The 21,788-nt window shown below is 44.9% G+C and overlaps 1 protein-coding gene across 1 annotated transcript in view; it reads left to right on the top strand.

Moving 5' to 3' along the window:
• ERP27 (endoplasmic reticulum protein 27) overlaps positions 1 to 16,011 on the top strand; it is a 19,114-nt gene extending 3,103 nt beyond the window's left edge. Inside the window, exons 3-6 of the mRNA XM_026863279.1 lie at positions 3,148 to 3,459; positions 7,459 to 7,584; positions 14,587 to 14,784; positions 15,506 to 16,011. Coding sequence (XP_026719080.1) covers positions 3,148 to 3,459; positions 7,459 to 7,584; positions 14,587 to 14,784; positions 15,506 to 15,550 — 681 coding nt within the window. The 3' untranslated portion in view covers positions 15,551 to 16,011. The remainder of the gene's footprint in view (positions 1 to 3,147; positions 3,460 to 7,458; positions 7,585 to 14,586; positions 14,785 to 15,505) is intronic.
• Positions 16,012 to 21,788: the final 5,777 nt, after the last annotated feature.

Here is a 21,788-nt window from a genome sequence, read left to right as displayed (position 1 = left end):
GAGGGGGGTGTGAGGGCGGGAGCGGGGCCACCGCTGCCGTGGCCGGAGAACCAGCCCCCGAGCAGCTCGTCCCCCGGGGAAACGGGATGCCGTGCAAAAGGCCGTATCCACAAAATTAACGCTCTGATGTAGGAGTTCCCCTGCCCGCTGACTTTGGTGAGAGGTTCTGCTCGGGCAGGCACGCAGTCACGCTCCAAAAGCAGTGAAATCTCCGAGTAGTAGTGATAAAGAAGATTCAAGCTGCTCATGGCTCCTTAGATGTCATTGACGATCACTCTGCCTGCTCACCTGAAAGCGCATCTGTAGTTTCCTGCCCCAAAGAGGTCTTTTGCTTTTCACTTGCAGAGTGGCTGTAGCTGAGACATGCAACATCTATTACACCTGATGGGATTCTCTATTTTAAGTGTTTCTTTATGGATCTGCTCCAGCACGCAGTGCTTTTCAAAGAACGATTGTCTGTGTTTCTGAGTGACCTGCCTGGAAATCAGTGTTATTTGGATGGGGTTTCCATGGTTTTGGAAAAGCTCCTGAGACACATACATGAAAAGCATCTAGAGGCCATGTTTTAATGGATTAACACAGCAGGCTTGGCATCAAATCTTGCCAAGTGCCACTTTAGGCAGGCAACGCCTTATCCCTGGGTGCACAACTTTTCCATCATGACTGAAACCAGATCCAGCCTGGGTCTCTTCAGTTACACATGCTCTGCCCCCAGAGAAATCCCAAACACTCTTTTCCATCTCCTACACTGTGGTTTGCAGAGTGATTCCCTAAATACACTTTGGGCATGGGCCCATTAAAAATGTTACTTTGCAATTTCTTATGGATAGATGCTGTCCAAGATCAAATCTTTGTTGACTCCAGCTGTAAGTGCTGGTGCCTCACTGAATTTGAAGCTATGTTTGCTGAAATTTAAGGAGATTATATTGGGAAGGGCCATGTACTTGCTTCAAGAGTACCAACAAAAGTTAAGAGCAGGGATTCCACTGGTTATCTCAATTTCCTCATGTTGCCCCTTCTCACACAAGTATGGCACTTAAAACTTGAGAGAGAGGTGTATCTGAGGAGGAGAGGGGCTCTATGTACCACAAGGTGTCCTAAAAGTCCTTGAAGTGTTGTGTCACCAGAGCTCTAAGCACATGGAGTAGGTGGGAACAGGGAAACACTGTGTGTACTAGGAAAACTAAATGTGACAGCTCGGCTGAATTCTAGATCCAGGTTGTACAAAGCCAGTTTGTTCCCCAGTCTTTCTCATGATTTCCTGCACCATGTTTACTACTGGTATTATCCAAATAATTCAACGAGAATAAGAGTGAGCAATAGGTAGGCAGGTCCTTTAATTTAACCTTTTATTTGCTATATGTGCATGTTGTAATTTGAAGCAACACCCATCTCAGTTTTGGTTCTTGGTCATGGTGGTTTTCTTCCAAAAATATTGAAAAGATCCTTTGTTTTTGAGCAAATAGTGAGGATGACTGCATTGGGAAGGTGTTTGATAAAAGAAAGTGTCTGCATTGATGGAATTTGGATTATATTGAATATTGTTTGTTCACAGTCCAGTTATTGCAGCTGAACTCTTGTTTAATAGAAAAAAAAACCATAACCATGTAATTGGTGGACAATTCATTTGTCTAATTGTCAGTTTTTCTTAAATTATTCAGATACATTATTTTTGCTTTTATTCTGTACTGAATACTGTGTAGGAATAAGGGGTCAGAGCTAAAAAGGAAGAGAAAAAAGAACTGGGACAGGAACTTGGAATAAAATACTCATTTGAAGAATACAAAGATGCATGACCAGGATAGCAGTGAATCAGAGACATAAACTCATTTTTTCTTTGCTCTTGCAGAGTATGGAACACTTCTTAAACTGCTTAGAATCTTAAACCATAATTACAGTAGTAGGAGGGGCTGCTGTGAATCGGTGAGACTTCTTTGCATAAAGTGGAGGCTAATGGATTTATTCTAGTGAGGAATCTGGCCTGGTAGACCTAAAAAAACCATAATTAACAGATGCTAACAAGCTAATTATATGGAGTGATAAAGATTTTGACTAGAGCTTCAACTGTTAGATGAAGGCTGTTTTCCAGGCTTATTTTCTTAAAGATCATAAATGTTGAGCACAGATTTGTTATTATCCAAAAATGTAAATCTGGTGTTTCCAGAAGCCCATGAAAGTCAAGAGAAGACTTTCTGTGAAGTACAGGGTGCTTTAGATTGGTTTCTAAGGCTTTTCTGATTTCACCTGCCCAGGTGTTTCACTGGTCTGATCTTATTTACCTGAGTAGAGCTGCCCTTTCATTTTATGCAGAGCAAATCTGTGAGAGGAATCAGGCTGCACAGTGTGAAAAGCACCAGTCTGGGTTGCCAGGCAGGGTTCTGTGGCCCCCTACCAGATCAAAGACCTTTCCAATGACCACAGAGAGAAAAAAGAGCTTTAGATGTCTGCACATCACTGGAAAAACTAACATAAGCACTGTTAGAGGTTGTACAGATGCAGAGAATAAAATCTAGTGTGCATGTTGACCTTTCCTCAGCCCGAAGAACCTAATTCAACATGTATATCAAAAGGCTTTCAAATCCCAGACTTTGATCCCAATGCGTCAGTCTCCATGGCCCAACTCAATTACATCCTGCAGTGGTACTGCACAGCAACTCTGCCCCTTCAGGTGGTTTAGCTATCATTCAATGGTTACCTGCTTTTCTTCTGTTTACCAGGTCACAAAAACCTCAGTAAAATCACATTGTTTGGTTGGGGGTGGTGGGATGTGGGGAGATGTGTGGTAGGATGGATTTTCCTCTACAGCTAAAATGTACTGGACTTGATTTTTTTTTTTTTTCTGTTGTAGTGGAAAAAAACCTCTTTTTATTTGAGAGATTTTCTGCTTGCAGAATGTTTCCAGGAAATTCATACAGGCCCATGCCAATGTTTATTATTTGTAGAACAAATACAGTAAGGAGATAAAGATTTTAAAACGGAATGTAAAGCCAAAATTGATGGAAGGAGTTAGGCTATATAATGATCTCTCCCCACAATGCCTATAATAGTTTTATCAGCTAAACTTCCCTGTCTCCAGTGCATCGGGAGCTGATGTCTGGAGTCCTCAGTGATTTCTGTTATGCCATGAGTTTGCCTTGTCCTTGGGAGACTGAAGAAGAGTGGAAGATCCTTATCTTCAAGTGCAGGCTGGTCTCTGTAGGTTCTGGACACCCAGAAGTGGGGATTATGTGGTGGCGGGGAGAGGATGTCAGTGTCCCAGCGGGTGGGTGTCTCCATGAGTGCCTCTGGAGGGGGTGCTGGGAGGAGAGGACAGCTGCTACTGGAGGTGTCTTTGCATGTCTTCAGATAGACAATGACCGGAGGGATGTGGATATGAATGGCAACGATGTTGATGCTGAGAAGATGACTCGTTTCATTCGGATGAATGAGCTCCGCCTGGTGACAGAGTACAATCCTGTGGTAATTACCATCTCCCTGTAGCCCTCACCCTGGCACTAGGCCTCCTCTTCATGGGCGTCCTCTGGCCCAAGAGTTTTCACACCCAGATGTGTGAGACGGCTGCAGGAACAGTGTGGATGGGGTTGGGGAAGCCATGCAGCTCTTTGCTGCTACTTCATACAGGGACTGGAAGCAGATGCTGTGCTGGGATGTGCAAGTGGGATGGGGAGAGAAAGGGAGGCATGGAAGTTCCTTTAGCTTTCCAGTAAATTTGGGGTGTTGGTAGGCAGAGAGCTCCGTTTCTTACCACTGCTGACAGCAGTGCTGCTTCCTCCCATGGGCATTTGCCATATTGTGCCATCCCAGCAGACCCTGCTCAGCTAGGATCCTCTCTCTTTGGCTGAAAAGCCTTGAGGAACATGGAAACTCGACTGACCTACTCCCAGAAGGCAGGCTTTTCTTCATCACCCAGCTCACAGGGCTTGACATAAGACCAGCTATTTGAAGCCATATTCAAGAGCTGTCTGGAAACTTCCCAAGCAAAATTTTTCCCATCCCCTCTATCCCTTATTCCAGAATTCATCAGTTCAACAAAAAAAAAATTATCAGACATAGGATGCTTCCATGTTGACCATCTTCATTAGCTCACCAAGCGGACTGGTAGTGGCAGAGTCGCAGTGGTTCTTCCTGCTATAGGGCATGAACAACAAATAGACTCCTCTGAAATCTCGCCAATTCACTGGGCTCATTGCTGTGAAGTTAATAGGTCTTAGAAACCCTGATGGATGCAAAGCTGAGATTTTTTATTGCTTATGGGGCCTTTTGTGGACTTCTGAATAGCTACAACAGTGCTGACCAAGCTCAATTTAATCAAAGGAGAATGGCCCAACCTGTTTCAAAGCTATACCTTTTCAAGCTGATGCCAAAGATCAAATAAGAGGGCTGACTGTTCAGGTGCAGCCCCCCAGTAGAGAAAGCATTTTCTTTCGGAAATACAACATTTTGTTTCCAGAATGAAATACTCTCGAAATTTTTTTTTTTTTTTTTTTTTTTTTTTTTTTTTTTAAAAAAATATTTGTTTTTTCATTTTGATAAGGGATGTGAAAAATGCATTTCAAATCACTTATTTCTGGAGGCAGAAAAGCTATATCCTGCCCCACTGTCCTCACAGCCCTTTGAGAACACCCAAGTCCTGTTAGCAGGGATGTTCTTGTTATCTTTATAATTGCCCAGGCCTTCTGAACCTCCACTGCATCTTTTGGCAATTCATTATATCATGGGTCTTTCTTCATGCATTTCTGCTGATGCTTTGGGCTCTTGCTCCAGGGTGTCCTGTTTGGCACCCAGGCTGTCTCCCTGACCGAGAAGTTCTGAGCTGTTGAGCTGGTCCCCTCTACCCTAACTGGAAGTACACATGTTCCAATATTTTTCCCAGATACTCTGGAGTCCTATCAAGGTGCTGCAATCAACAGTGCCTCCTTCAGTCTCCATCCCAAAGCCCTCCCAGACCCTCTAACGTAGCCTGTTCTTTTGTAAATATTTGTTCCCAGTGCATATGTTGTTTACATCTAAGAATGCTGCCAGTTAGCGGAGGCTGGGGTCATACAGATCACACTGAGTGCTGCCAAGAGTTTTTCTCCCCATCTTGGGGCCCTTACTGTTTCTCCCACATACTTTAGAGGCATTTTTTAGGCAATGCTTACCCTGTGGGCTTTCCAGGAGAGCCAGATGTGACCTGGCCATGTTGATGAGCTCTGCTGATCGCTCTTGCACAGGGTTGCGTGGACAAACGTACCATTGTGTAGCTGCCTGAGGAACTGCTGCTCCAGCTCTGCCTGCTCACAGCCCAGCCTTGTCATGGCCCTTAGTACTGGCTGGCTTCACCCTCATCTTCAGACCTATCTCCTCCTATGAGGTCTTCTCTACTCTACTCTCCCCTGCTTCATCTGCACACCACTGGAGAAGTGGAGGAATACAAAATGTCTGATAAACATGAAGCTAACAGCAGAGTCCTGGCTGCCAAAACCTAGATGCTTTGTGGTGCATGGCCCTTGCTGGTATGCCCTTCCTGACCCTTTCCTTATTACTTGTCATGGTTTAAACCTGGCTGGCAGCCAACCACCATGCAGCTGCTTGCTCACCCCTTTCCCCTTCAGGAATGGAAAGGAGAAAATAAAGGAAAAGGCTTGGGAATTGAGATAAGGGCAGGGAGAGGTTAGTCACCCATTATGGTCATGGACAAAAGACAGTCTTGTTAGGAGAAGAAAAAGAACATCACTTTAATTTAAACACTAACAACAACAATTAACAAACAGAGTAGGACAGTCAGAAGTATAATCACATCTTAAAAACTCCTTCCCCTCATCCCTCACATCTTCCCAGGCTCAGTCTTCCTCCCAATTTCTCTACCTCCTTCCCCTGAGCAGTGCAGGGGGCAAGGGATGGGGGTTGAGGCTGGTCCCACTGCTCCTTCCTCCTCAGAGGAGGACTCCTCGCACACTTCCCCTGCTCCAGTGTGGGGTCCCTCTCATGGGCAACAGTCCTCTGTGAACTTTCTTTGACATGAGTCCTTCCCATGGGCTCTTCCTGAGCTGCTCCAGCGAGGGTCCCTCCCACATGTTGCTGTCCTCCCAGTGCCAAACTACAACAGTTAGGGCTACTTCTGACAGAGTCCCAGCCACCTTCTGGCACAGCCATCTGCTCTGGTGTGGGGTCCTCCACGGGCTACAAGTGGGTATCTGCTTCACCGGTGATCTCTGTGGGCTGCAGGGGCACACCCTGCCCTCTCACCATGAGCTGCAGGGGAGTCTCTGCTCCAGTGCACCTTCCCCCCTGCCTCCTCCTTTCTTCTGCTGACCTTGGTGTTTTCATAGGTGTCTCCTTCACAATTCCTCCTCACAACTCCCACTCCTCCTCCCAGGTTTCCCTTCTTAAATATGTTATCACAGAGATGTGGCCACCATCACTAATTGGCTCGGCCTTGGTGCAGAGGTGAGTCCAACCTGGAGCCAGGGGAGCTTCTAGAAGCTTCTCACTGGGGCCACCTCTGTAGCCCCCTCCCTGCTATCAAACACGAACCCCCCTCCCGAAACCCAACACAGTACTTCTGGAGTGTCTGGAAACTTTCTTCTTCCGCTGGTGGAAAGCTGCAGAGTCTGCACCTCTGTGGTTTTGGTGGCATCAGGGAGGCAGCAGGTCTGTCCCAGCTGCTGTTTAGTTTGAGGGAGAGGCTGCAGAGCTGCAGAAAGCAGGCAGAAGGATGAGGGAGATGAGTGAGTGAGTGAGTGAGTGAGTGAGTGAGTGAGTGAGTGCCTGAAGATGATGCAGTGGCTTCTTGGGCACTGTTAGCCCTGTCTACTCACAGAGGGACAGTGTGTGCTGCCTACTTGGCCCTTGCCCAGGGGATGAGGGGCAGCCAGCTCCAGGTCTTCTCTCACTGTGGGACTGCAGAGGCAATTTCAACCCTCAGCACTCTGGAATGCCCAGGCCCTGGGGTTGCTGAAACTTTGGACTCATCTCCATCCTACTCACAGCTTAATGCTAAAGAAAGGAAATAAAGGGAGACACCAATCCTGACACCACAAATCCTTCCCACTCTCTTGCTCCCATTTCAGCTGGGTGCTGGACCTCAGTCATTCCATGCACCCTTATGTTCAGTGTTTGCTCATCTTCCCTCTCCACTTGCTTGCTTCTCTAGGCTTCAGCTTGCTGTATCAAGGCAGCCCCCTTGCCTAGTCACTGACTATCCTGAGGCCAGTGATGAACCCTAATGGTCTTCAGACTCTTGTTTTGGGAATAACCAAAACCAGGAAGTTAAGTGCTTCTACAGAGAACCCAGACTGGATCCCTCCTGATTTAAAGAAAGCTGTCCTGCTTGTGGGGCTGATTTGCAAAGAAATCTCAGCTGGGACATGAGGATTGCTGTCCCTCTGGCAGTGCATCTGATACAGACTGAATGTTCTCAATTTTCTTGTCTGTGCCTTTTTCTCTCTGTGTCTGTGGGGGCTGTTTTTTCGGCAGACAGCAATAGGTGTGATGCAGAGTTCACTCCAGCTTCACCTCCTCCTGATCACAGACAAGATGTCTCCAAAGCACCCCGAGCACATGCGCAGATATCGGGCGGCAGCAGAGCTCTTCAGGGGGAAGGTAAGTCCAAACATAGAGGAAAGGGCTATTAGGGATTAAAAAAGAGAACAGTGATTTCTATAGTGGATATGGAGGGCGTAATCTCCTCTGTGCATTAGGACATCAAAGGTCAAGTGGCAGGAAAAGAGGATTAGCTAGATAATTAAGTGGAGGGGTTAGATCTGTTCACCTTCTGCCAGTTTGCCTCCTTGGGAAAATATCCTCTGTATCCTGCTCCTCTGCTCCCTCAGTGGGACATTATGTACTTCCTTGATTATGGTCCAATTTTGTTCCCTTGTACTGGGAAATGACAAACAGCTGCTGCGCATCAGTCTGGTGACTTGCATTCCACTGGTGTGAGAGGTGATTTTGTATATACAGCCTCAAGGTGCCAAGGAGCATTATATAAGTGACCAAATAGTAATTAGTGTCATGGAGCTTCTTAACCTTTTCCCTTCTGGTTGGATCCAGGGATAAATGGCTTTTTAAAAGGAATTTGCAAATGGGTTTGTTGGGTTTCCCACACTAAGATGATGGGATAGATGGGATCTTTCAGAGAAATTTTGCCTGATTCCCACCCCTCTGTGAACAGAGCTCCCCAAATAGTAAATCATCCCATGGCTGATTTTCTGCCAGCAGCTGGATTACGGGGGAATTTATGTCTGGAGAACAGAGAAAGGAACTGGCAAGCAAAGGAGGACTGGGACCAACAGGAAGCGTTTTGGGGCAAGGGAGAACAGCAGATGGGAGAGGGCAGAAGATCACAGCCGTGGGGAAGGTTGAACTAAGAGGCAGTGGAAGAGACCTTCCTGGGAGAAGTGTAGAGCTGGAAAGAGTTGGGGTTTGCAAGCAGGAACACCTGCATTCATCTGTTTGTGGTACTGAAGGGGAAGATTAAAAGTCAAGTATATCCTCATCTTCAAATGGAGGGGCATCCTTAAAAGTCCTGAGACTTGTTTATGACAGGACTACTTTGGACCTTGACATCTGTCCCACCCATTGGCAAGAGACCAAGCAGAAACAGTGCATCGAAGTCAAAAGATCACTTTGGATGTGTTTTGCTCTGATGAATACATAGTGATAAAAACCCCCTCATTTATCTGAAAAATTTGAGACATCTCATCTGAGTTGTGTGTTACAGTGACACCATTATCACTGTCCTCCATGAGCAGCCGAGACTGATACAGGTGTCCCCCAAGCAGCCTACTCTTCTAACACAGCACATTACAGTTTACTATTACTATCCTTTGCTGATGCAGCTGCAGCTAGTTTTCACTTTGTGTGATATGCCTACATCTGAGAAAATGTGAATAATTTTCATAGAAATACTTCACAAAACATTGGATAAAATGTTGTACTGAAGTCCAGATAGTTTATGAATTGACAGCAAATCAAAATCTAACTTTTTAAAATGCATGCAGGCAAGTTTCCCACTAAATCATTGTAGAATTTTGCCAGAGTGAAATATAGAGATGTAGGGATTTGACTGATTATTTCCACTTTACTGCAGTGGTACTGTAGGACACATAGATGAGTGTCTTAGATGAGAGACTTATTGTCTAATAAGTTGTTTTTCCTAAAGGAGTGGCACTCAGTAAACTGTGATTTGAACTGCCCTCTTACAAAGCAGTAAGAGAGTGCTAGGATCCCTCTATTTGGGTCTTAGATCTGGATAGTAAGGAGTAAGCAGAGTGATGTGCCCTCTTAGGTTTGTCTCCATTGCTCTGTCATGTAGAAAGACATGAATTAATTTGGGTATCAGGAGCAGCCACTGCACAATGCCATGGAAATCTCTGCTGGCTGATTTTTCTAAATGGAGTTATCTGTTGTCAGGACTACCAAGTTAACTCAGGTTTACTTTGAAACAAGTGAAGTATTGAGTATATTTTGCCTTTCTGTGGCTTGAAGGTTGTCCGTGAATAAATACAAGATTCTTGACTTGAATTTTTTTCAGGATTACCAGTGAATAATTCATAGCCTGAGGTGAAAGGCTTGTTTGTGCTGTGGGGTTAGTGCTGTCAGTGGTTTGAGCAAGGAATCATTGCTGTGCAGTGGAGAGGTGTTCAGGTTCCCTATGAGCATGTACCACTGCATCCAGCAGCATTTTACAGTGACTGCAGAGTGCCAGAGCAGACTGGGGAGACTCGGTGTGTGTTGCAACTTCTCTATAAACCAGCACAGAATACAGAACCTTGAGAGGGTTCCCAAGCAGGAGAAGGGATACTGATCCATTCACACATCTCTGCTGTACTCTGAGGGAAGAGGAGTCCTTCTCATTGTTGTCACCAGGTGGAGGGAGAAGAGAAACTTGTTGCTTGAATTTGTGGAGAGTTGAGGCGGAATTGTTGCTGCTTAGTGGTTGACCCCAAAGAGTGAAAAAAATAATGGAATCATAGAGTCATTTAGGTTGGAAAAGACCCTTAAGATCATTGAGTCCAACTGTTGATGGATCATGAGGAGGTGATTCACCTGCCAATTTCTGGATTATGGTCCCTTCATCTCTGGTTTATGATCATTTCATTTTTGCCTATGAGGAAACTGAGATTTTTAGCTGGAGGATCCATGAGGCTGTATAGTGAGGACTGTTATTTGAAAACAGCCTGAACTGCGCCCTGAGCAGCAGTGAGGTCTGAAAGCAGTCTAGATTCCTCGAGATTTTATTGTGGAACCTGGGGGCTATAACATGCTGGAGAGGAAAGTGCAAATGTTAGATAATGCTAAGACGGCAAGAGCTGTCAAGAATAAGAAGAAATATGGTATGTTTCTAGCAGACTTTGAGAAACAGTTGTGGGTGGGTAACAGTGAACAGATATCGCACAGAGCGCTGCAGCTGCAGGAGTGAATCCACCAGCCTTCTTGGAAGGATCCTACTGCAATCAAATATGTGCTTATTTGAGAAAGTACTGCCAAGACTCCAGGCTTTCTTCTGGAAAAGAAATGTCAGGGTTTGCATTGCTGAGCCAAACTAGCATAAGCATCTTGAGTTTTCTTTCCACAGTATCAGAGTGTAACATGACAGTTACAGCTGGTGTACCTCATGGGTGTCTGCAGAAATTTCATTAAGGTGATGCTGGAAATAACAAAAAAAGCTTTTGCTGTAACTGATACAACTGGTTTAAAGTGTCAAAATGATTTGGGTAGAGATGTTTGCAAAGTCCCTTTTAATTTATATGTAAGCCTCTTTAGAAATGGGTTCTGAAGAAACTCCTGAGAGTCCTTAAAGAGTTCTTCCATGGAGATGGAAGGACAGTGCCCTTTCTTTTGCAGACAGTCATTCATACACTTTATTTTTCTTGTCAGACATTGATGGCTCCAGAACCAAGAGAGATAATACTTAGAGATGCCTCTTCTAGCCATAAACAGGGGAACCTGTAAATATGGTTTGTCTGTGTCACTTAACAGATATCTGCAGTAAAGTTGTTTTTATAGCTTCCTTTTTAAAATTCATGAATGATGTTTTAATTTTGCTTTGATGTACCATGTAAGCTATGTACGAAATTACTCAAACTTCAGAATTTGATCCTTTTGCTTATACAGTCTCCTCAAAGAATGAAGGTTGCAGCTCCATGAAGTTCAAAGTCAAACACTGGATATGAGGCTTGATCATCCTTCCTGTTTGTCTTCATTAGAAGAAAAACTAAGCAACATCAGATTGGTTTCTAACATTGCGGTACTATTTTCGATTAACTTGGGCAATTTTCATTTGCCAATTTTGCAGTACTATTTTCAGTTCCTTGGGCAATAATATCATTCCGTATCTTAGTATTTACCAGGAACTTGATGTTCTAAAAACACTGGGCTAGGAATCAAGTTGGTGAGACACCAAGACAACACCAGTGTACAAAATTTTCTAATAGAGAGCTTATTGCAGGTGACAGTACACAGATAATATCATGTGTGGAGGGGAGAATTTGTGTCAGGAGTTCCTCATCCATGCAGGATATCCTTCACTGCCTGTAGCAGCAGACCTCTGAACACAGGCCAGAAGATTGCTACAAAATGAAACAATTTAATGGAAATAATTTCAGAACTTAAAAACCAGCCATTGTACAGGACAGTATGAAATAGAAAATGAACTTCCTGTTTGGGATGGAACTGCCTGGTTTCTAGCAGTACTGTGAGAGCTGCCATTATAAGTGGGATTTGTTTTGGATGATTATAGCTTTGGTAAGTTGTTTAAGCCAAGGCTTTAGGCTGTTCTTATCCCTAGCATGTCCTTCCTTTCCTTCTAAAATAGGTGAAATAAAGTACCTGTCACCATTTATTATAGAGGTTGCCTAGATGACTGTCCAAGACAAGACTAAGGTCTAGATGGAAGAAGTTAGGTAAGGTGAATTTTGTCTCACGGTCAGTATAATTTTCCATGGTCACCACATTCACTTTTTATGATTAGAGCTGGCTGGGAATCTCTGAACAAAATAAATTCCTCATGAGAAAATGCCATTTCTACCAGATGGCATCTACTGTGGAAGTGTCCCCATTGAGAAAACTGCTTGGTTTCCAGCTGCTGAGGAGACTAGGCTTCCAGTGCTTGTGGCCTCAGTACCACCACCTTACAAACTGCCTCACAGGTGTGACTTTGAGGCCACGCAGGCCTTGGCAGGATCCCTGGAACACAACCAGCATGGGATGTGTGGCCGGTCCTTTTGCTGAAGAAGGATTCCTCTCACCTCAGTACCTACCAGGAATGTGTCATTCTAAAGCACACTCTTTTGAGCAACAGTGGACAAATGCAATTGTGGTTTTGGAATATAAGAGGGGAAGGAAACTTTTGCTATACTTTGGCACTCTGTAAATCCGTGAGCCAAATGTGGGTCATTAGAGAGATCCAAGTCAGGAACTGTGAATGATGATACTTCAGACCTCTTGACTGAGGGGACAGTTGTTTCTGTGTTTTCATTTTCTTTTGCAAGGAAGAAGGTGTTTGGAGTTCTAAACACCTACTTTTAAATTCTTTTATTCTTACTCTATTCTTTGTATTTATGGATAAAAAGGTACAGCTTTTTAGTTTTGGGATTTTTAACAAAGGCTGGAAAGCTTGATAAAGTGAAGAATGTTGACTAACATTTATTTAGATTACCATTTAAAAATGCTATTAATCTGTTTGAAAGGTGGGGGAGATTTTGTGTAGAAAGTGACAACATTTAATAACCTAGATATGCTAAATCTTTTTTTGGATTAACTTCTTGTTTAACATTTGATTTAAAAAAGTTGTCTAGTGAAACTTTCATAAAGAAAACCAAAAGCTGGTGAATGAAATGGTGAAAATGTGATACCATTTCCTGTACCAACCCTCTGAAAGTGCTTCCCTCCAACACCGGCCTCTGTTTCCAGCTTGGTAGTTGGAAGGAGATGCCTAAAGCTTAAGTATTGCTGCTCCAGCTGAAAGCCTCTTAGATAAGATCCTTAGGCCTCTGATCCTTCTATAGCCTGGTGTTTTATCCTGCAAAAGAATGAATTTAACACTGTGGGAGAAGTTCCTCACAACCAGTCTGCTCGCTAGCTTGTTGCCCTTGGGGCACAGCTGACTTTTGAAAGAGAAACTGCAAGTGGTACATATCACATATCCAGTGAAAGCATTGTTCCTGTTTCTGTATCACAGTGATTAGCTGCAGTTAAACCTTACACCAGACTAACTATCCCTCCTCGCATAGGCTGTTGCCTAGGAAAGTTTCCATATATATATATATATATATATTAGAGAACATAAATTTAGTAAAAATTTTGAGATTTACCAAGTTTATTTTCAGAGAAGAAAAAAGTTTTTGAACTAACTTGAGTGTTCTTGTTTGAAAAGAAAGGAAAACATGAATCACAGTCTGGGAACTGGGCACATCATCACATTGCATTACATTTCTTTTTTTCAGTTCTTCTTTTTCTTGTGTAAGGTAAGTCTTATCCATGACCAGAAGTACATTCAATATGCTAGGCCCAGTAGACTGCACAGCATAAAGAGAAGATAAAATGATGCATGTTAGCTGGATGTTTGTTTCATTGACTTGGATGTCACCTGCCAAGGGATTCTGTTTAATCAGGTCACTGATTACATTGCTCAATTGCTGTATTTGTTTTCTTTTTTACAATTTATACATAATGTTTGTGTTTAGTATTAACAGATAATTTAGGAAAGATTTTTGAGATAGCCATGTATTTTACTGATAATCTTTAAGATTCCAAAATTTTAAATTTGTACTAATTCTTACTGTAAGGTCTCGGTTGAAATTTACACTTAAAATAAAATCATGGAATTGGTCACCAATTCTGATAAATCTGTTCTATTGAATCCTAATCCTTGGCTTGATCTTACTCTCCAAGGATATTCAGGATCTCAGAAAACTGTAGGTCATTATCATCCTGGCTTATTCATTGTTGGGCTTTTCTCCCCAGGTCTGAACAACCTTCCACTGAGCTGGGCTGTATGGACATTGGCGTCTTGCCAACGCCTCCTGTTTCCCGAATGATTGCGTCTTCATTTCTATTCACTGCAGCTCACTTAAATATGTCCTTTGTGTTTGGTACTTTTATGTTCTTATGCTTGCAGGTTCCCACTACCCTGTGCTTCACTTCCACATTCTTGCAAATTGAGTTTGACTCTCCACACACCAAACCACCTTTTTACTATGCCACTCTGGGTCTTGCATGGATGTGAGCATCTTATCCCAATAATATGCAAGTGGAGGAGTCAGTTTCTTTTACATGTACCACTAAGATAAAAGACATCTTGTTTCCTCATCTATTAAGAGAATATAAGTGGAGACTGCCTTCCTGACATACTGTAGATGTATTTTTAAAGAAGGTGAAAGAAGATATTTTGTCTGGTAATGTAAGTCTGGACTTGATAAAATACAGAAAAATGCACTGCATGGGGCAGTTAGATAGTGGCAGAGGAAAGTGTTGTCCTAACAGGGTATGGTAGGTGTTCTCTAACCCTTTATAAAAATATCACTATTAATCTTAACATGATCACCATCTGGGGATCTGTTTTCTCTCTCAGTCTCTGTTTTGCTCATGTTTCCATCACAGATTCTCTTTATCCTGATAGACAGCAATCTGAAAAGCAATGAACGAATAGTGTCATTCTTCAAACTGAAGAAGTCCCAGCTGCCAGCTCTGGCTATGTTCCATGCACCAGATGAGGAGCAGGATGTGTTGACTCTGGATGAAGTCTCTGTTGAGCATATACAGGACTTCTGTAATCGTTTCTTACAAAGAATGCAGAAGGTAAAGGGGGATTCCTCTACAGTCTACAAGAAGCTGGGATCTTGTAGGATGATGCCGTTGCTCATAATGCTCTTGAAGAAGATGACTTCAGTTCCTCGAATTCCTCCCCAGCCCTGTCACCTTCTCTTTCATTTTCATTTGCACCTGAATATCAGAAAAGCATTAGATCTAGAGCAGAGGTGGATGTCTTTGCAGAGCCTCTTTATTCATTAACTTCTACCTTCTAGTGTGCATCAAGAAGACTTCACTGACCCCTGCAACTGTATGAAGGTCTCAGTGAAGCATCTATTCTCTGGGAACAGCAGCTGGGGAGACAGAGTGAAGGGTGCTTTTGGACATTGAGAATGGGGGTGGTGGTGGCAGCCCACAGGAGAGGGCCATTGAGACAGTAGCATGGATAGGATGGAAATCTATCAAGAAGACTACAGAACAGAGTCTACAGACAGAAGCTTAGGACTCTACCAGAGGTCTCTGATGGGAGAGGGACAATTTAACTTCCATGTTCGTTCAGTGTTAAGAGTTATCTCTTTGTCAAAGCTCATCTTCCTGTAGCACAGAGGCTTTTTGTGTGAGAACCCTGTGTTGTGCAGTTGGAATGGGATAGGCAGGGCAGTGGCATAGACAGCAGAGTGAGGCATTTAAGTTGGTTTGTTTTCTTTTATCACTATGTTGAGAAATGAAGCAACGTCAAAACTGATTTAATGCCTCTAATGTGTTTTAGAAAGAAGACGAACCTGAAGAGAAGGCCCTCAGTGAGGAACTCTGATTATTTCTCAGTCAACAGGATGACTGTGCCTAGAGTCATCTATTTCTGGTGTATGAAGAGTTCACTGAGCCCTGCAGCTCATGGATTTCTGGAGTAGTAGGATTAAGAGGCCAAGTCAGCCATCTCCATCTCCATGTCATCTCCATATATGCTCTCTGTCCTCTAGGAATCTCTTCTCCCTTCTCATTTTTTGGCTTCAGCTCTCTTTTCTTAGTACTCAAGGAGCTCTGGTATTGCCTTACTCTGTGTCCTTCCATGCTACCTCTGTTGGAGCAAAGGGTGATATAGCAAAACGGCACTATGGGAGATAAAGCTTGTAATTCCCAGAGAGATCTGTTTCCCTCATTCTCTTTGCTTTTGGTGCCATGCTGGGATCCACTGTCAGCTTCTTCTGACACTAGGAATAGATTGGTTGCTTGATGTCACATGAACTTTTCCATTCATTTTACTAAATAAAGCAGAAAGTGAATAGCTTGATTTTTTATGCAAATATGTGATTTCCCACTCCCCATGTCTTTCACTTAAGGACAAAGCCTGTTTATTTCTGAGTAGGTTAAAAAATCTAATTTATCTGAATTTAACCAGGCTTGCAATGCCTAACAGTCAGTTTGGTTGCTAAAAATCACTCCCCATGGAATTGGACCCATCATCAACAGATGCTTCCACAAGGATGAGAGATTTCTGTGAAGGTTTGGGGTCAGAACAGCACTGGGTATAGCAGGTCTGAGCTGGTGCAGCATAAATGAATGATCCCAAGATGCAGATTGAGGCTAAGAGGAATGAGAGCTGTTTCAAAAGGGTGGTAGAAAGTTGCATTGCAAGATGGGACATCTACACTGCATTAGAGGGAAAGGCTAATGTCTGTGTATTGACCTCAGAATCCCTTAGAGGTCCCCCAGTGGTGGTGTACAGGGGATGGGGACTTCACAGGCGAGGCATTTGAGCCATCTGTGGTCTGCTGTACTAAATCCATGGAGTAGGCTTGCCTCATACTTGGCTCACCATCCTTTGGCATGGAGTATGGATGCTCTGGTCAAACAGTGATTGCATTGTCTCTCAGGGCTTGAGAAACTTGGCTTGGGACGTGGAGCCTAAGAGTTGTAGAGCTGAGAAGCCTCAGGCCTTTCTCAGAGACTAGCACAAGGCAAAGAACTGGGAATAGAAAGTTGTTCTTGTGGGTGAGGCAAACGCAGCTCCCCACCACAGAGGGAGAGAGAAGTCACGAGCTGGAAAGGATGCAAAGTAACTGCTAGCCACCATGATGAAGGCCACAGCAGGGAGGGTCTCAGTACAATAGAGAGGCAGGTGCCAGGCCTTCGCTAGCTCTTGCTTCTTCCATGTGAGTCAAGCTGATGTCTTTCATCTCCCTAAGGCTCTGTCTCCCATGCAGCTGAACTTACCTTCTTTAGTGCTCTACTCTTCTTTCTCCTCTGCTTACCTAAAGCAAACCCCATACAGTAATAGTTAGTACGTGGAATCAAAATTACAGCACATTTCCAAAGAAGAGTGATATGACCAAAAAAGCATTCAGGATTGTGCCTTGTGTTGGCAAGGCCAGGAACCTGTCTCCCTGCACAGGGAGCTCTCCCCTAAGAGGGCAGTGGGAAATACGGGGTATCAGAAGCTCCATAGCTAATGCAATAGCCAAGAATTGTTTTCTAAATGAGGCAGTTCAGAAAAGAGCAGGAAAAGAGAAAAGAGCAGGAAAAAGGAGAGGAGAGGAGAGGAGAGGAGAGGGAGGCAAGCCACCTCTGTCTGTTCAGTTCTCCCTTTGTCACAGCTGAGTGCTCCCTAACCTCTGGTTTACATGTGGCGTGTGAGAACCTGGATAACACCGAAATAATAACACCGAAGATGTCAAGGGAGAGGCAAGTTTGGGGCATTGCATGCTGCATGGCTTCTTTGTTTAGGCTGATAAAAGTGAAGGCACCTGCCCTCAGCCCATAAAACTGTTTTACTCGGGTGTACTCTATTCTGAGCCATTTTGCAGTGACTTTCTGCTACAAGCATGTGGTCCCAGAAGTGGGGATGTCACAGCTGGAGCCTACAAGGCCATAAGGCTTAAGCCATGGTTGTAGTGTTCATAAAACAGCTGGAGTAAGCTACCTCTGCAGACCTCTTAAGTGCCCTTTTCTCTGAAGCCTGAGACTGTTCAGGGTAGTTCACATACCTGCCACTGTGGTGCATTGGATTTACATGCTAGTCCTGGAACTGCAAGTGAAGACGGTGCTTGGCGGCACTCTTTTTCTTGGGGAGCCTTGCCTGGGTAGCATCACGTGGCTGTGATGCAGCCTCTCTCCTCGGTGAGCTGACTCAGGAGATGCTGTTGGTGAGCAGAGCAAAGCATGCCCTTACCATCGGTGGGGCCAAGGAAGAGAACTATTTGCACCAGATGACCTCTTGAATGAATGTGTGTCTAGTGGCAGTATATATGTCTAAATCCTGCTGGATGCTTTTGTGGATTTTGCACATTGAAGAAGGGCTGCAAAAATATGGAAAAGATGCTGAGAGCAGGAGGCTGAGCCCCAAAGAAAGGGAAAGGGTCTAAAGTGTCAGAATGCCTCACTGCTTTTGGTGGCTGAGCCCCTGGATGTGGGCAGAGGTTGCAGTGCTGGACTCCAGATTGTGAATGAAGCCTTGACTTTGGTGTTGGAGTTCCCTGTGCAGTGTATGAGGCTTGCTAGGCTTTTGTGTGCTCTGTGTGAGGGGCATGATGGAAGGAGGATCAGTTGCCTCTGACCCTAGGGCTGTGTGGGGGTGTGAGCACAGGGTCTCAGCCCCTCTGAAGCACTGGGGAGAGAGAGGGTCTCATCCCAGACTCTGTCACACACTACAGCTTTGAGGATCAGAGATGACTCACTTCATGCTGGCCCAAAGCCCAGGCAGAGCAAACTCACACCTGCCTTCCAACATCCCCATGTCAGTGATGTGTGATGATTTTGAACTCCCAGTTTTATACCAGTCCTAGAATATGCAAGGCTATATGTCCCAGCAAGAGCCCTGTTTGCTTTCCCTGAATGGAAAGTTTTCTTTTTTTATGGCTATAGCTTGTTCCTTCCTAGGAAGGCTTGCACTGCTTTCTCTGCAGTAAGGTAAATTGGGAAGGTCTTCTGCAGAGACACCTACGAGGAGCCTTGGTGTAGTAGATGTTTCCAGTGTCACGCACCTCTGTGGTCCAGACCAAACAATGTGAGGGGAACTGGCCTGCTGCATGGGTGTCTGAGGTTCGTGTCTTGGCCCTGTGCAGACAGAACAGCTGTATGAATTGGGCACAGTGACGTGACTCTTTCTCAGTGCTGGAGGGAAACAAAACAGGACATGTATGAAGGTCTGGTTCTGCAAACAAGCCTGCGAGCAAAAGCAATGTCCCCAGTGACTGTGTTCACTGTGTACACAGCTAATATAGGGACAGCTTTTCAGGAGCTTCATTATGTACACTGGGGAGCTTAATTCCCCCTGGCTTTCCAGAGCTCTACATCTAACCAACAACTTTGGGAGCCATAAGGCAGCCACAGGAAAAGCCTCCTCCTCCTCCAGCTGCTCTGCAGTCGTGTCTGGAACTTGGACAGTACGGACAGCCCCAGAGTGCTACACTCAGTACAGACAGCCCTGGGCGCAGATGGTGGTGGTGGTGGAGCCAGGGGGTCTGCCTTAATCCCAGTGCTCAAAGGCTTCTGCAATGCACATTTAGTGGGCTTAGATACTGTGATGGGACATCCAAGGTAGAAACCAGAGGCAGAATCTTGTGTTGTTTTATTTTGGGTTTTGTCCCCCTTGTGTTATCTCTGACTTGAATTTGGATTGTACTTGGACCAGATGTTTTGAGTCGACCGGGGAGTCTGGGCTTGTTTTTAAGTGGAGGAAGTGCTGAATGTGAAATGATGGAGTGGAGGATGAGGGGGTTCCCTTTCCCCTCAGTATTGTGGGAATACCGTGGTGTGACACCCCTGCTCTGCAGCAGCACCTGAAATCAAGGGACATTGAAAATAGCTAAGATAGCAGCTGAGCCTGTTTGACAGCAAATCAAGGCTGTGGAGGTGTGTAAGAGCTGCTATCTTTACCCCAGTGATCAGGGAATTGGGTTGCACTGTGGAAGATGCAACTTTGCATTCATTCTTAGTGAGAAAGGATTTAAATGCCTTCAGAAGCAGAATGTTACAAAGACCTGGAGATTCAGCAAGGATACTAACATTTCTGTGTTTCCCCCCCTGCACTGCTGCATATGGCATAAAGTAAATCACCGTTCTTTAGAGCTGAAGGCTGGGTCCCAGGAGTGCTCCTCACATACCCTACCCAGGCAAAAAACAGCTTTCAGGTCCTAGTGGCACCATTGAGCTCTCCTAGGCATTTCCCTTTGGTACTTGCAAGTACTCTAGGGATGCAGAGGTTTATGGTACAGCCCTTCCCGTGGCATTTTCTCCTAACTGGCAGGGTGTTTCCCCATGCACCTTTCATCAGCACCTCTTCTGGATACACACATCCCTCAGGAGTCTGACTCTGGGTTAGGAATGCCACTAGGCAGCAAGAGATCTAAGGGGTGAGCTGGTCCTGATAGTTGCTGCTCTTCTCTCGTGAAGTCCACAAAGCAAGGCTCAGATCTCTGGTGCTTTTATCACCCTCTTTTTCAGCAGCTGATACAGTGCCATCTTCATGTAAATTATAATGAATGTCAGCTTGGGCAAGGCTGTTTGGGGAAGGGGGAGTTCAACATGATATGTGTGGTGTATCAACTGTTGGGGTTGCCATCTCTGCTCACTTCTGAGCACAGAATTTGTTTCCTCCCTTTAGTGTAGTGTGGGCCTAAGCCAAAGTCTGAATACATAGATGCAAGGAAATTAGACCTCTGAACTAGCCCCCCTCTGCTGCAGGTTGAACCAAGACTTTCAATAAGAACATCTCTGTACCTCAACTTTGTTGCTCCAGTCCCCCCTGCACATGAAGTGCTGGGTCTGGCCAAGCCACAGGGAGTCAGGGTGACAGCAGAAGACCAGAACAATCTTTGGCACCTACTCTGAAGAAGAGGAGCAGGCCCTGACCACTGTATCTGTCTGCTCAAGATTTCTTTTGCTCTCAGTGGTGCCTGGAAGATGCTGAGAGGCCTCTGACTGTCAGCATGAAGGGAAGTGACACCTCCCAGGGCTCTCAGCCCCAGTGCCTTACGTGTGCAGGGAAGCAGGACAGCCACCAGTGCAGCGAGGCTGCCTGGCTTGCTCCCCAGGCAGGACTGAATCTCTTGCCTTTCTTCTAGAGACCATGCTAGGCACCAGGCTTGGTGCCTACTTGCCAATTTCGAATAAAAAATTTTTTAAATCTCTATGTTATATGCCAGAATAGCTGTCACAGGATGAACTTTATGGTGCTCAGGTCAGATCCCATCTCACTCACAGAAGTCCAGCACTGAGCTGGGCCTGAGTTCTCAGGACAGGGAGGAGATAGTGAAGATTTAGTGTAAGAGATGGTAAGAACCATTGTCGTCCTTATAATAAAAGCAGGAGGGGTGTGGCAGTCTGACACCTCTCTTCATCTGGGAGGAAGCTGAATCAATAAATCCAGGCAGCAATAGTAGAAGCAAATCCTGTCTTTCAGCTGAACAGACCACAGAGCTTAGTCACTCTGCACCTCTGCACAGGATGGCTCAGTACCGCTAATGGCAGCCCACAGGCTGGCGAAGAGGTGGGGGCAGTTTACACAGGAGGGGGAAATATTGTCTGAAGGATATGACCGGGGAATTGGTTTGCAGGACTGTGAAAGAGGAGGGCAGGGAAGAGCCAGAGGCTGATCTGGGAGAAGGAAAGGACTTGCCCAGGGTGTGATGTGGCCAGGACAGGCAAAAGTCAGTGAGGGAAGGTACTGGGTGGGAACCACAGGGAACTGATAATGATGGAGAGGAGAACACACAAGTGTTTTTTCTGGGGCTGTAAATTAAGTACCTCTTTGATCTATTTTGGTTCAGTCACTTAAGGAAACCAGAGAAATATTCTCAGTGGAAAAATCTGCAAAGCCACAAGATGCACATTGAAGAAAGTACTTGTTCTCCCCTTTGAATTTTTCCCTTCTCTGCCAGTGTACGTACAGATCCAGGCAGGCAGACTAGTTCCATGAACTACAAAGCAGCACATTTCTCCAAGTTAGACGAAAGGCCCACAGATAACTACACCTGCACAGGCCTCCACATATGGCAGCTGTGCAGAGTTGCCTTCCATATCATGGCTGCAACGAGCATTGTGTCTTCCTCCCC

The sequence above is a fragment of the Athene cunicularia genome (assembly GCF_003259725.1).
Source record: "Athene cunicularia isolate RWA chromosome 1 unlocalized genomic scaffold, athCun1 chr1_part2, whole genome shotgun sequence".
NCBI lineage: Eukaryota > Metazoa > Chordata > Aves > Strigiformes > Strigidae > Athene > Athene cunicularia.
The sequence above is the reverse complement of the archived record's forward strand: the minus strand, read 5'-3'. Positions and strand labels throughout refer to the sequence as shown.